At 41.1% G+C, this 13,343-nt stretch overlaps 1 protein-coding gene across 2 annotated transcripts in view; it reads right to left on the reverse strand.

Annotated features, from left to right (window-relative positions):
* Positions 1 to 11,229, reverse strand: part of chchd3a (coiled-coil-helix-coiled-coil-helix domain containing 3a) — a 62,631-nt gene extending 51,402 nt beyond the window's left edge. For both annotated transcript variants that reach the window (XM_079235787.1, XM_079235786.1), the window contains exons 1-4: positions 11,147 to 11,229; positions 9,838 to 10,110; positions 9,168 to 9,261; positions 2,236 to 2,329 (exon numbers count right to left, since the gene is read on the reverse strand). In XM_079235787.1, coding sequence (XP_079091913.1) covers positions 2,236 to 2,329; positions 9,168 to 9,261; positions 9,838 to 10,110; positions 11,147 to 11,227 — 542 coding nt within the window. In that variant the 5' untranslated portion in view covers positions 11,228 to 11,229. The remainder of the gene's footprint in view (positions 1 to 2,235; positions 2,330 to 9,167; positions 9,262 to 9,837; positions 10,111 to 11,146) is intronic.
* Between the last annotated feature and the right edge of the window lie 2,114 nt (positions 11,230 to 13,343).

Below are 13,343 nucleotides of genomic sequence, written 5' to 3' on the forward strand. Positions count from 1 at the left end.
ATACAAATGAGTTTAGGCTGCACCCAAATGAACTCCTCACAGAGCTTTTACTTCACTGCGACCAGAACAAAACATGCAAAGCCAGATCTCTGGAGTTCATTTATGGCCCTAAAGGCAAACTCAAGAAATACCGGCATAATCTAAACACGACAAATTCCCTTGTTCTGTGTCCCCAATACTACATATAAAACAGAATGAAGGATTTACAAAGTATAGTGTGGAAATAAGTACATTTCACACAAAAGCAGATTGAATGCGTGTTTGACAGGTCTAACATTCTTAAAAATATGTATTTATGTTTTTGGCGTTGAACATGACCTTGAGAGGTTGGCCTCATGTATATTGTGTGTGTTTTTCCCCCTGATGACCTGGGGGTTCACATATTCTTCCATTTCCTTGTGTTCAAGCTGTGCAGCAGTTTCACTGCCGGGTTCTATAACTACTGTGGCATTGTGCAGTCTTGTTTGATATGCTCACACACAGGTTTTTTTTGTACCTCTTATTTACATTTTTACAGCCATTCAGTTTCCTTGCCGAGTCTTCCAACACAGCGAAGGCCCCAATCACTTTGCCTTGTTTGGCTTCAACAAACAAAAACTCCCTGTAATTACTGCCTGCACTTTGGGAAGTTGAAATACCGTTGCAATTTAATTATTGTTTGACATCCAAGATGAGGGAAAAAAGGCTATGGGTTCCTCTCATCTATTCCCATTAAAAGAGTGCCCTTTATCTGAAATAATTTAAATTGCTGTGAAAAAAAAAGGGAGGTGAAAGACCTTTTCAATAGTGATGAAAAAAGTTATTAAACATGTTTTAAGTCTCTGTGTCATGCTTTGATTTCATTTCTAATACTTCTGGATAAATAGATTCTAGACAAAAGCCTACCAATGATCTGCACTTTTTAAGCTCTCCTTAAATCCCAGAATGTATCTTGATGTCTGTCCCATGTATTACTGCCTGTAAAACTAGACGCATGCACGAAAAACAAGGTATAGAACAAAAACAAATGGGACAAAATAAGTATGAGAAATAAACAGCACACAAAGTCACATTAAATATATTAATATGCTTCTACGCACAAAAAGATACATGCGGCAAAAGTGCCGGCTAACAAATGATCGTTTATTCACCATTTCATATTCAGTTACGTCTTCTTCAGAGAAAATGCAGCCCGTGCCAAGCGCAAACGAAAATTGAGGGCTTGAACCACCATGGATTCAATTAATTGCAAGGAGGGTGTAATTTTGCGGCACTTACTGCTCCGACATACATAAATAAGTGAGCTGCAGGAAGCAGTTACATGTGGAAAATAAAAAATAGCCAGAAAAAGCAAAAAAATCAATTGACAAATGATTTCTCGAAACCACTTGTTAATTTTTCCCATCTTGAATGAGTCTCAAAAATCGACACTACCTCCCTCTGGATAAAGAAAGGTTGTGTTTTTTCCCCTCATACAGTACAAGCGTGCGTTTAGTGGCTAATCACAGTTGTTCATTCACCAGGGTCTGCTGGAGATCATCCAGGACTATTAAAGAGGGGACGCAACACAATTATTGGACATTATAGCATGTGCACCTGCTTCTTTAGGGTCAAAAAGTAGAAGGGAAAGGAGAAATTTGTTCCTTACATGAACAGTGTGTTTCTTTATCAGGCAGGGCTAATGGATCACCCACTCAACACCCAGGAAATTACCTCAGGATAGCGCCCTCCTTTCTCAGGCATGATTAATTGATCCGGAGAAAGAGAGAAGAAGCAGAGATAGAGGGAGGAAAGAAGTGCTGATGTGCTTCGGAAGAGAGGCAGATTGGAAACACAGTGGGGATCGAAAAGACCGGCGCTGACCTTTTTGACTATTAATGAAAAGGGGAAAATAGTTCACATCTGAAAATGTCTTCGGTTTCTAATGAAATCTTGGAACAGGAATTGACACAAGGTATGGTACCCTGATTCAATCTATCACGAGCCAGAGGAAGGAAGGTAGGAGAGAGGGAAAGGAGCAGAGGGACAGGTGGTGGAGAAATGCACACAGAGAACACCAGAGAGACAGATTTTCAGCCAACCCAGAAATCTTAATTTCAACTCCAAAAAACAAATTATAGCAATCCGTTTGCTTCTGAAATACACACTGCGCCTCGCAACACCAAAACATGTTGTGGAAGGTCATAAACAAAGACCATTTACGATCACCCACCAAAACAGAGTGTGTGTGCGAGTGCGTGTGTGTGTGTGCCTAACCAGGCCTGCAGCTCTTGCTCCGCCTTCGCCCTATCCTGCTCCAAGCTTTTAAACAGCTCATCAGTGATCTTCTTCCTCAGGGCCTCTTCATCAACTGGGGACAGAAAGACAAAGAAGAGAGAGAGTTAGTGAAAAAAAATTAAAAAAAGAGAACGATTTTAAGTAAACAGCTGTTGTTTGTCAACGGGCATATCCCGTTTGTGGAGACACCAAACAGAGTCATACATTTTAAAAACAGGTGTTGGAAAATCTGCATTAATCAGAAAATGTGTTGCTCAGAATGAACAATTCATCTACAATGAAGACTGAGAAGTCCATGTTGTGCTGGAGCAGATTGGTATGGATTCATCGATAGACAGAATAATTACCTGAGACTATTTTGATCAAGCTACGGTTGGTAACGTTGAGAAACTAGCAAGAGTTTGCTACATCAAAAAAAAAAATGTAATGACCCAGCTGAAAAACCCAGCCCAGTGTTTCCAACTCTTTTCCAATGAAAGTAGCAAGTCGCCAAGTCGGCAAAACTGACAGCCCGACTGCTGGTTAAACCAAACGTGCAATTTGAGGACATCACCTTATGCTTGTGACAGGATATTTTTCACTGATTTCTGATGTTTCATACAGCAAATAAGGATTACACATACACACACAGAGAAATCACAGCACCGCGCCACTCTATCTACATATATTCATGTCAGGGACATCACACATGCATGATTCCATGTCTCCACCGGCCTATCTTGGCAGGTAATTAAGCATGAAAGTAAAGATGCCAGCCCGCGACCAGGCCAAAACGTGCTCTGAAGACAGAAGTGCCATGCGGTGTGCTGCGACACTGCAGTGATGAGTGGGGGGAGTCTGAGTGTGTCAAGATTACGCTGCCACTGCATTAGTTAGATAGGATAATCCCTATTGTCAGAGTCTATTTTTACCTATAATAACAACAACAACAACAACAACAAAAATTATATATATATATATATATATATATATATATATATATATATATATATATATATATATATATACATATACATATACATATACATATATATATATATATATATATATATATATATATATAAATAAATAAAAGCAAAACCGCCTCATAATCATGTTTGATCACAGTGTCTATTTTGTGATTATACAAAAGTGTGTCATGATTTCATCTTCATCTGGTAAAGTTCACCACTCAAATCATGTTCTTTGAATTCAGTATCATAACTGGAGAACAATGGGAGACAAAATAAACAATTATACTTTCTTCAACTTGATGCAGCTCCCAAATATATAAAAATATGTGAAGTAATTTTTCATTAGTTACAATTCATAATTCACAAGTTTCATAATTTTGACTCAAGAAAGTGTAATAATCTACAAGCCCCAAATCAACATCACAGTCTAATTAAATGTTTTAAATATTACATGGCCCAAAGCCTGTTCACCAGTTGTCCTGGAAATCTTTTTCAAAGGCTTTTCAGATACCTTGTGGACCGAAAGACAGAATGACACAATACAAACCTCTCCACAGGGAAACGGGAAAAAACAATTAGGGCTACAATTCTTGGCTTTGAATTGATATTTTCTCAGTGGTGGAAGCAAAAAAGGTAGTTTGGTTTTCAGGGAATATAATCTTGACTGGTACTTGCGATTGTCTAAAAGTGCCTTTGATGTATTCTGTCAAGACTAAAATGATGCTCTACTTATAAAATGTAACTAATCAAATACGCAAATAAATAAAACACATAATAACTATTAGATGAAATAGCTTGAAGTTTTTCATTTTCTTCCGTGATTTGATATAAAGATGAGTTAGTGATACTGGTGAACTGACCCACGTGGCTTAAGTTAATGCAACTAGTGTCATGGATACATCAAATCTCAAGTTAACAGGCATTTCTCCTCCTGTCATTTTAGTCTCCTTCACCTCCCTCAGCAGCTTCATCACACCCACACTGTTAACATTTTGCTCTCAGAATACAGTCAACTTATTCTTTTCTGATGTCCAACCTCGTAAGCCTTTTTTCTTCTGCTGCAAACAAAACCTAACAGGGACTCACAGCATGGCAGCGTTTGGCCCAGTAAAGAGAATGAACAAGCAGCAGGTAGAGGGAGGTTTTCGTGCGACAGGGCTTCAAAAAGAAACACTCGTGCGTACAGAGGCGGTGATTGACAGTCGACAACTTTTTGCATCCTCAAAGACAGAGACTGCTGTCACCCAACTGTCCAGAGTGTGGGAAAATAATATCCATCAAGTGTGACAGCACTCAGAAGACCATTGATCTCACTGAAGAGGAGAGTCTAATTACAGCTCTGTTAAGAACGACGACAGAAAGACGACCTGTTCGGCTACGAGCTTGAATCTGCCATATGGGGAATGTCTGTCAAGTTTTCACATCAGGTAAACATGAACACATCAGATGATATGCAATGATTGTCTTCAGTCTTCAGAAATAATGCCGTGTTGGTTAGACAGCCCAAAATGGGTAATTTAGGCACTTGTGATGGAACTGTATGGCATCTAGAGAATCTCAATGTACTGAATATCATATTGTTTCGGGATATATCACGAGCTGTCCGGTCGGGATGATAATCATAATATTATGATAAAGTCAACAAAGGCCACGACATATTCCGTCACCTTTGACTTGCCATTGGTAAGTAACTGAGACAGCCACAGTTATATTTTAAAAGCATGCACATCCAGAGGATAAAATCTAGTTGCTGGATCAAAAAGATGATGCTTCAAGTTCCAGCTTTTCTCGTTTTTTTTTTTCTGTCTTTCAGGTGGGAGCAGTTAAACATAGTGACGCATTTAGCAACCAAAGAGTCAGACATTTTGCATATTAGAAACCAAACCAGAGCTAAAATGTGAGTGAATATTGGACGTACACTAGTAAGGTGGCCAGAAACATGACTCCAAATGAGTACTACTGTTGCTCCGTGTGTTTTAAATCATCCATTGTTTTCAAACACACTTGTTCCACTGCCATGGTATATAAAAATACGATAAGATATGTCGAGATTTCTGAGCTTACTGACAGTTTGAGTGAAATATACAATCCCAAATACTTATCATATCCACATCGGGCCTACTAATGTTTCACACTATTGTCTGAATGCACCAATGGTCATTCCCAAAGTATCATAAGACTAGGTCAAAGTCAGAGGTCAAATCCTGCCATTATAAACTTTCTTCCATCAAGTAAGACTGGCATTTCTGTATCAACCGCCCTTTAAATTACCTCAGGCTTTACATTGAAAACATAGAACCCCCTTAGCAGTGCACTGTTAAAAGTAAAATTCTCAAAGTCCTCGGAGTTCAGACGAGCCCAAGCAACTCCTCATTTATCACCACATCCTCTCCAGCCCTGAGAGGCTTCAGATAGCTGGCAGGCCTGCAGGGTCAGCCGGAGAACAGGTTCTGATATGATAAACACTGTCTGGGGTCCTTGAGGGAAGCTGGTTAGGGTCAGAGACAATTCCAGATCGACAGAGCCAGTGTCAATCCTGAGTAGGACATGTAAATGTTAAAAAGATTAAGAACTCATCATCTTTTTAGACGTGTCCCCCTCCTTTCCTTCTCCACCAATCGCTAAACCCTGTGGAAAAACCCATAGAGGAGGAGCGGCGGTGGAGTACAGGCTATTGGCAGTGGAGATAATAGACGAAGGCAAATTGCATTTCTCATCAGAAGTTTCATTAACCCCAGGACCCGCATGGAGGGCATAATCTGTAACATTACCACTTCCTCACGTTTCTAGCTCACCGCACACCTTTCACTATGTTCACATAGGAAAGAGGGGGGAAAAAAGAAAGAAAAGTGCCAAGAGCAAGCTTCCAGAAAAGTCAGTTTAAAAAACAGAGCGATATATTGTTTAACGCTCACATTTATGCATGCACACCAAGTCACGCACATTTCTCCCAATCGCTTTCCTTTGCCTGTCCATCCCCCCCCACCCAGTCTCTCTGCTTCACCTGGGAGACATCTTTAAGCGGGCTATTAGTCCAGCGCAGTGTGTGGGCTCTGGTGTATGAATATTTATAACACATTGGAGAAGGTGTAGGAGGTTCAACCTTGACTGTGGTGTAATCAGCACACACATACCGACTCGGGCCCATGATTTAGAGACAGCCGCCCTGCTGAGAGCCTCACTCGATACCCAACTCTGGTGGACGCACATAATCAATGCGCGCCTCATTAAGGTCGTACCCTTTCAGAATTGGGCTGAACTTTGCAACTTTTTAACGAGATTCACATTCATCGTACATTTTTTTTTTCCCCCCTTCTTTAAAAAGAGTGAACTTGATCAATCGTCCAAATTGACTTATTTTCCCCGTCTCCTTCATTATACTTGGGGAGCTTGGTACATATTAAGCTGTGAGGTGACCTTGCGAGGAGAGTATATCCAAAATACCAGAGTAAATGTCACCTGACATTATTGCTGAGTGATAAGGGCCAGCCATGAATAAAAAGATAACTGTAGTGACTATGGAGCAACAATAGAAATACACATCGGCTCGTTAAGGAATGAGTGTGTGTATTTCTATTGTTGCCTCTTCTTGTTTACTAAAAGACTCCAGAATGGAAAGACTTTGCTGCAATAACAACGCCATGTGCTCCAACCGAAATTGTAGAACATACATCCGTAACCGACCACCTAAAGAGGAAACGCATCAGAAGATTTGTAATCCTTCGTCAGCACGCCGTTGTGCTGTGAACAGAGACAGCAGTCTCTCATAATAACTACACTCAACAGCCTGTCACACATTTAAGTGAGACATTGTTGTAGTTATCTGAGAAACTAATTGGCGCAAACAATGGAGGAGTAACTTTATACAACACGGAGAAAAATGAAGCTCTGCTGTCAAATTGGACCACGGAGTTAATGGGAAAAACATAACGACAAAGAAAATGATATTAATTGTCCAAATTGTGATACAAAAGTGCTCTAACAAAAAGGCAGGTGGCTCAAACAAAATGCGCAGTCATATCACACAAGCCCTATTGCTCACGCTCACGCTCACGCACGCACACACACACACACACACACACACACACACACACACACACACACACACACACACACACACACACACACACACACACACACACACACAGTTTGTTGTTGGAAACTGCGGAGGTGTCGTTTTAATCACTGGAGTCAGTGTGGCGTGGCATAAGTTGGCCTTTTTTTTTTAATTACCTTGCTGATTGAGCACAGTCAAGGATGGGGAGGTCTGCCCACACCCTGGATACCACCTTCTAAAGAACCAGCACCCACACACCCCGTTATGTACAGTGTAATGAACAGGTAACATTCAGATGTCCTCTGCCGGATGTCAAGAGATAAGGAACGTGCTCCCACACTAAGGAGCCGATAAGACGAAAAACTTTACTTCGAGAGAGAGACATGCCGAGAGGTAGCGCGAGTGTGTCTAGGTGCTTGTGTCTTTAGAAACACATTTTTAACTAAAATAATGTACAACTTATGTGTACAATGTTAATAGTGACAGGCAAATTATTTTATATGACAAAAGATATGAAATTTAACTCAGTTTATACATTTCTTTGCACTAAGAAAGAAAGAAAGAAAGCTTATAGAGTTTCTCCTCATAATGAGACTTTGCCTTTTATAAAACCAAAGAGCTATTTTCATCTTTCTGTTCTTCAAGACTACTTTTGATTTCTATACTTCAATAATAGATGTTTTTTGGAGCAGTGGAAACAAGCTAAAGACACAACAACTAAACATTCACTGGCTAGTCTTAAAGTGTGTCTGTCTGCCATGCGGTGCTGGACAGGTAGCGTGCAGGGGGGTTTCCTTCGCTAAAAAACAGCTGCCAGCTGTAGCCAAAAACGACTTTGATAGGAGCGGTGAGAGCTGAAGGACGCTATAAAGCATCGTAAAGCTGACTGGAGCTGCAGAGTCAGGTAATAATTCACTGCAGGTTCCTCAATTCAAGTGCTACCTTTCACATGCAAGTTGCCATACAATCCATTGTTTATATTTTAAAATAATTTCAGCTGTTTTATAGACTGGAAATGACTCAACTTTTTAAATAAATTGAGAAAAATAAAACCCAGATAGGACAAAAAATAGATAGTTTAACCGCACTATTTTGAGTGTTATCACAAACCGCAGGAAGGAGATGGGTCAGCATGAGCTCCACTGTGACGAGGCAGAATTGGGGGGGGGGATGCACTAATTACAGCATAAAGGTATTAAAATTAATAAAATAAATAATTCATAATTTCATTAACCGTTAGGGAATGGCGATGAATCATAATATGACCAAGGCTACTGTGAGGCCTATTTTAAAAATGAAGAGTAATTACAATCTGGAAGAAAAACTTAGACACAAAAAGCTTAGGACGGCTCAAAGTAAACACCCACGCAATAAACATCATTAAAATTCAATGTAGCTGGACTTCAAATAAATCCGAGGACAGCTCATTCCCACATAACCTTTGCCTTTTAATTAACGTTCTACTGAAGAAGCGCCGATTACATTTCAGGATAAAATGAGCCACCAAGAACAATTAATTTCTTCAGTTTTTGAGCTCTAACTGCCTCTTGTTTGAAGAAACAAGGCACACATGTGTCTAGCCGTCTAGGTCTGAAATCACCACTGCACAAATCCAAGAAAAAGCCAATGGAAGTTAGTGGAGATTCTGCGATTGAAAAAAATGAATTAAGATAGGTAAAAAAGCATTAAGTAAATCCTCACCCAACTAAATTATGCATTCGATATACAAATAGGCATCTTGGTAATCTTCTGTTCCTTAACACTGATCAAACTACCTTATGACCACCAGAATATCAGACCATACTAGTGAACAACATATGACGAAGCATCTCACCTTTTCAACATTTGTTTGGGAAATATACTACAAATACTGATTTTCAGCAAATCAGAATAAAACTCACCGGCTGCTGCAGCAGGAGGTGGTGGGACCGAAATTGACTCGGGCACTACCACTGGCTCAGGGGCAGGAGCAAGGGATACTGGGTCCACTGGGGGCTGAGGAGGAAGTGCAACTGGTTCACAAGGTGCGGTATACTCAGGCAGGGGAGGTGCAGCAAATGGCTCAGCATGCTGTGGGGACAAAGTGTCCCCTGAAGGATGTAGCGGTGGTGGCAGGACGGTGACACACTCAAAGACAGGAGGGGAAGAGAGGGGTTCCGATTTGGGGAGAGGGGGAGCAATGATTGGTTCCATCATGACAGGAAGAGGAGGTGGTATGGGTTCAGCTACAGATGAAGGAGCAATTGGTTCAATCACATGTGAAGGAGCAATGGGTTCAATTACTTGAGGAGAAGCAACAGATTGATTTATGGGAAGAGGAGCGGGTTCGATTGCAATGGGAGGAGCAGCAAGCGGAGCGATCGCTTCTACTGCAACTGGGGCAGAGCAGGGAGCAAGAATCTGGGGAGCAATAGGAGAGACTGATGTTGGCAAAATTACTTGCTCAACAGCAGCATGAGCAGGGGGGGGAGGAGCCGCCACAGGCTCATAAGCAGGAGCAGCGACAGCAATAGCAGCAGCTGGGGGTGATGAGGATGGAAGCACCATGTCACTGATGGTGGGTGCTGCTACCTGTTCCTTAGGAGGCTGAGGAGGAGGTGGTGGAGGTGCAGCCACAGTTTCTGTGGCAGATGGAGCTAGTGGAGGAGGAGCTGGAGGTGCAACAGGTTCTACAAGGGGAGGGGGAGGAGGCAAGGAGGTGAACGGATCAAAGAGGGGAGGGACTGGCCGCAGGAGAGGAGAAGGAGTGAAGGTAGGTGCCACGGAAGGTGGCGGAGAGGGAGCATGTTGGAGTTTGGGAGGAACGTCAGGTTCCCTCATGCGGTTGATGACATTCTCAGAAAGCTGCAGAGCAAAGTGGAAGAAAAGTTTCAGAGGAGGAACTAGGTTGATTTAATTAAATAGTATGACATAATTAAGTGGTCATATATCACACACAAATACTTAAAGCATTTTGACATGTTTCTTTGTGTGCAGACTGACCATATGGGACACATGTTAGTAAGAGAGCTTCAGATGTGCTGGTAGGATATTTGTTTAAGTAACTTTGGTCAGAGCCAAGCCAGCCAGAGTCTTTGTGCTAATCTAGTCATCTTCTGGTTTCATACTTAACAAATCTTCTCATCTAACATGCAGCAAGAAAACAAATATGCACATTTTGCAAAATCGTTCCTGTGGATAAACTTTACATTAGAAGACAAAGCGTTGCAATTAATTTGTTTATGTGAACATCACAGCATTGGCATGCACATGATTACACCTCATTGAAAGATAACATTAGCTGCACTTGGCCTACTGAGTAATAATAGACAGTCATGCCAACTAAAGTCTTATCTGATCGACTAAAGCCTCTCAATCTAACACCAGCTGACAGCAGCACAGAGGAACTTGTGACAGCTCCCACCTGATGACAGTCACTCCAGGAACACGCATGCACCTTTTAAAAGCAGAACTCCCAAAAAACAACATTACTTTTAATTAAGAATGCAACAGCCTGTCCCGGTTTAAAGTCAGTTTAATTCATACATCGAGTGACAGACAGCCGCGCACGAGGCCAGTGACGTCAATGTCAACATCCCCACAAGGACATTGGAAAGTTAACTGTACTGACCCCTGTAGCGGCTATTTACTATGCATTGTGACATAATACTCTTCTTTACGTTAACCTAGCTTTCAGAGTGAGTGAAAGTCATGCTGGCGGGAGTCTACTTGCAATAGTTAACTTAGACATAGCTGCTTTAATACAAGGCATTTGGCACGCTTGTTCGTTTAGCTTTTGCGATACAGCCGAATACAACGTTTTGTGACTTTATATCGGTTTACGGCAGTCACGACGCACCTGTTTACTCAACACTAAACACGTTAATATACTGTCACTTACCCGTATGCCCTTCACCACCGATATATTCTCGTTCTCGTCCGACTCAAACGAGACGCGGCGGGTACTGTTGTTCGCTCCCATTATCAGACAGCAGGTTGCCAAAGTGTCAGTTATCTACATGTAACGTGGAAGACTGACACCCACTGTCTTATTTGGTGGAGTATAATTGCGTGAGAGCCGGGTATAGCTAGCTGGCAAGGGCCCACAATACACACGCCACTGCTTCGGCAAGAAACGCACTTCCTTAGCATGACGTAGGTGAAGAACGTGCGATTTGATTGGACGGGAGCGTCATCAGCGTCCTTACATCAGAGGTTTTCATTGGTCCTAGATCGGAAGAAAGTGGAAGCGTGAGAGCCGCTCTGGGGAGTGCAGCGGCACTGTTGACAGCGTCAGTGCATGCACTCTTTGATGTATGGCTTTTGAGTAGCACTATCCAGAAACATAGTGCTATTATTGAAACAATATATATATATATATATATATATATATATATATATATATAGTATGCCCATAGATATACTGGCAAGTTGTGACATTAACTGTGTTAGTTATATTTCCCTGAAGCAGGCTATGATATATATTGTGATAAGACATCAAACATATACTTTGACTGATCACAGGCCTAGCCAATGCATAGACTTGCTGGAAGACAAAAAACAGCAGAATTACAGTAAATAGAGGGGAAGTCAATTTAATTTACAAAGGGCAAAGTAAATTGCCAAATCTGTCAGGAAAAGCAAAGACAGGCCCTGAAATGGAAAAAGATCTGCAATGAGAATAGAAGTAGAGTTACAAGAGAGGGAAATATTTACCCAATACATGACCAGATTCAGTGGCCATATTCTGATGTAGAATCTTTACTTCGGTACTGTACCAACATCCTGAGAATGGGTTAGCGGGCGCATCATTTTTGTGTCCTGAATCTCTTTTTTTCTTTTTCACGTAGACATGTAGTGGTGATTGTTCATGGCATCACTTGGCTCACAATCCACACAACCCATGTGAGTCACTTACACTGAAGTTAATCTATAATTTCCATATCCTGCTTCCTCTCTCTCTCTGCCATGAATTGATGATTTCTCTGCAGAGTACTCTGCTCATCATTGTTGTCTTTCCACACTTGGTTTGAAACGCATCAACACATGATATTTATCCCAGTGTGTGTAATTGTTATTTGTATAGCAGAGCATTTAATCCTGGCAATTAATGCGTGAACAAAAAATGCTGTTGAATTCATTTTCCACAATGAGTGGCGGAGTATTGCTATTCATTTCCTAAATCTGCCCTCTGCTCCCGGTGGAGAGGATGGGGGGAATACAAAACAAAATCCCACAGTCAGCACCACTGGTGTGGACAGTTTTTGGACCCGAAAGCAGACTCATGAAGCAGAACTAATGTAATAAAAGAAGGCTTTACTTGGTAGTGAGGAGGCTTGCAGTCAGCAGCAGGCAGCCAGTCAAAACCGACACACAAATCCAAAGGGGCAAGGCAAGCAGGGAAATAATTGAAGACGGGAGATAGATGAAACATGGTAGGGGTAAGCGTGCAGGAACAAACCATAGAATACGTTAACAACACTAGTGAGCATCTACTTATTTGGAACAATTTAGAAGCATCAAAAAGCAAGTGGAAAAAGTCAGGTAATCAGAATGACTAATGGACAAGAAAGTCATTTAAAGATACGGAATGACAGGACGAATACGATGAGACAGCGGGCCTTCGTGATAGAAGTGACCTGTTTGAGACTGTAGACCGAACAGCAAAACATTGGTAATTTTGGAACGTTAAGCCCGCTGGTGATTCTTGGTGGCCTCAGTTCGACAAAGAAGTCAATGTACTTTGCAGCCCCTTTTCTACGACAATAGGACAGTCCGTCTGAAACGCTTATGTTTGCAATTGTTTTTATTCTGCTATTAAAGCTATTAATGTTGTTGTATGAATTTATTTAAATTTATTGATGTAGATACATTATTCATTTTTTTCATCCTATGTTTTCTTTGCCTTATCCATTTAAGAAAACACAGCCTTAGAGGACATACAATTGAATCAGGAGATTTGATATGCCTCGAAGGAGAGAGGACATTATGGAATGACAGTTCATAAGAATAATCCTCCAAACTTAATATATCATACAGACAATGATCAAATACAGTTATTTATTATGCTCTTTTCTGCTGATTTTTTGTGTTCTTGA

Source organism: Taurulus bubalis (assembly GCF_910589615.1).
Source record: "Taurulus bubalis genome assembly, chromosome: 20".
In the NCBI taxonomy this organism is placed as follows: domain Eukaryota; kingdom Metazoa; phylum Chordata; class Actinopteri; order Perciformes; family Cottidae; genus Taurulus; species Taurulus bubalis.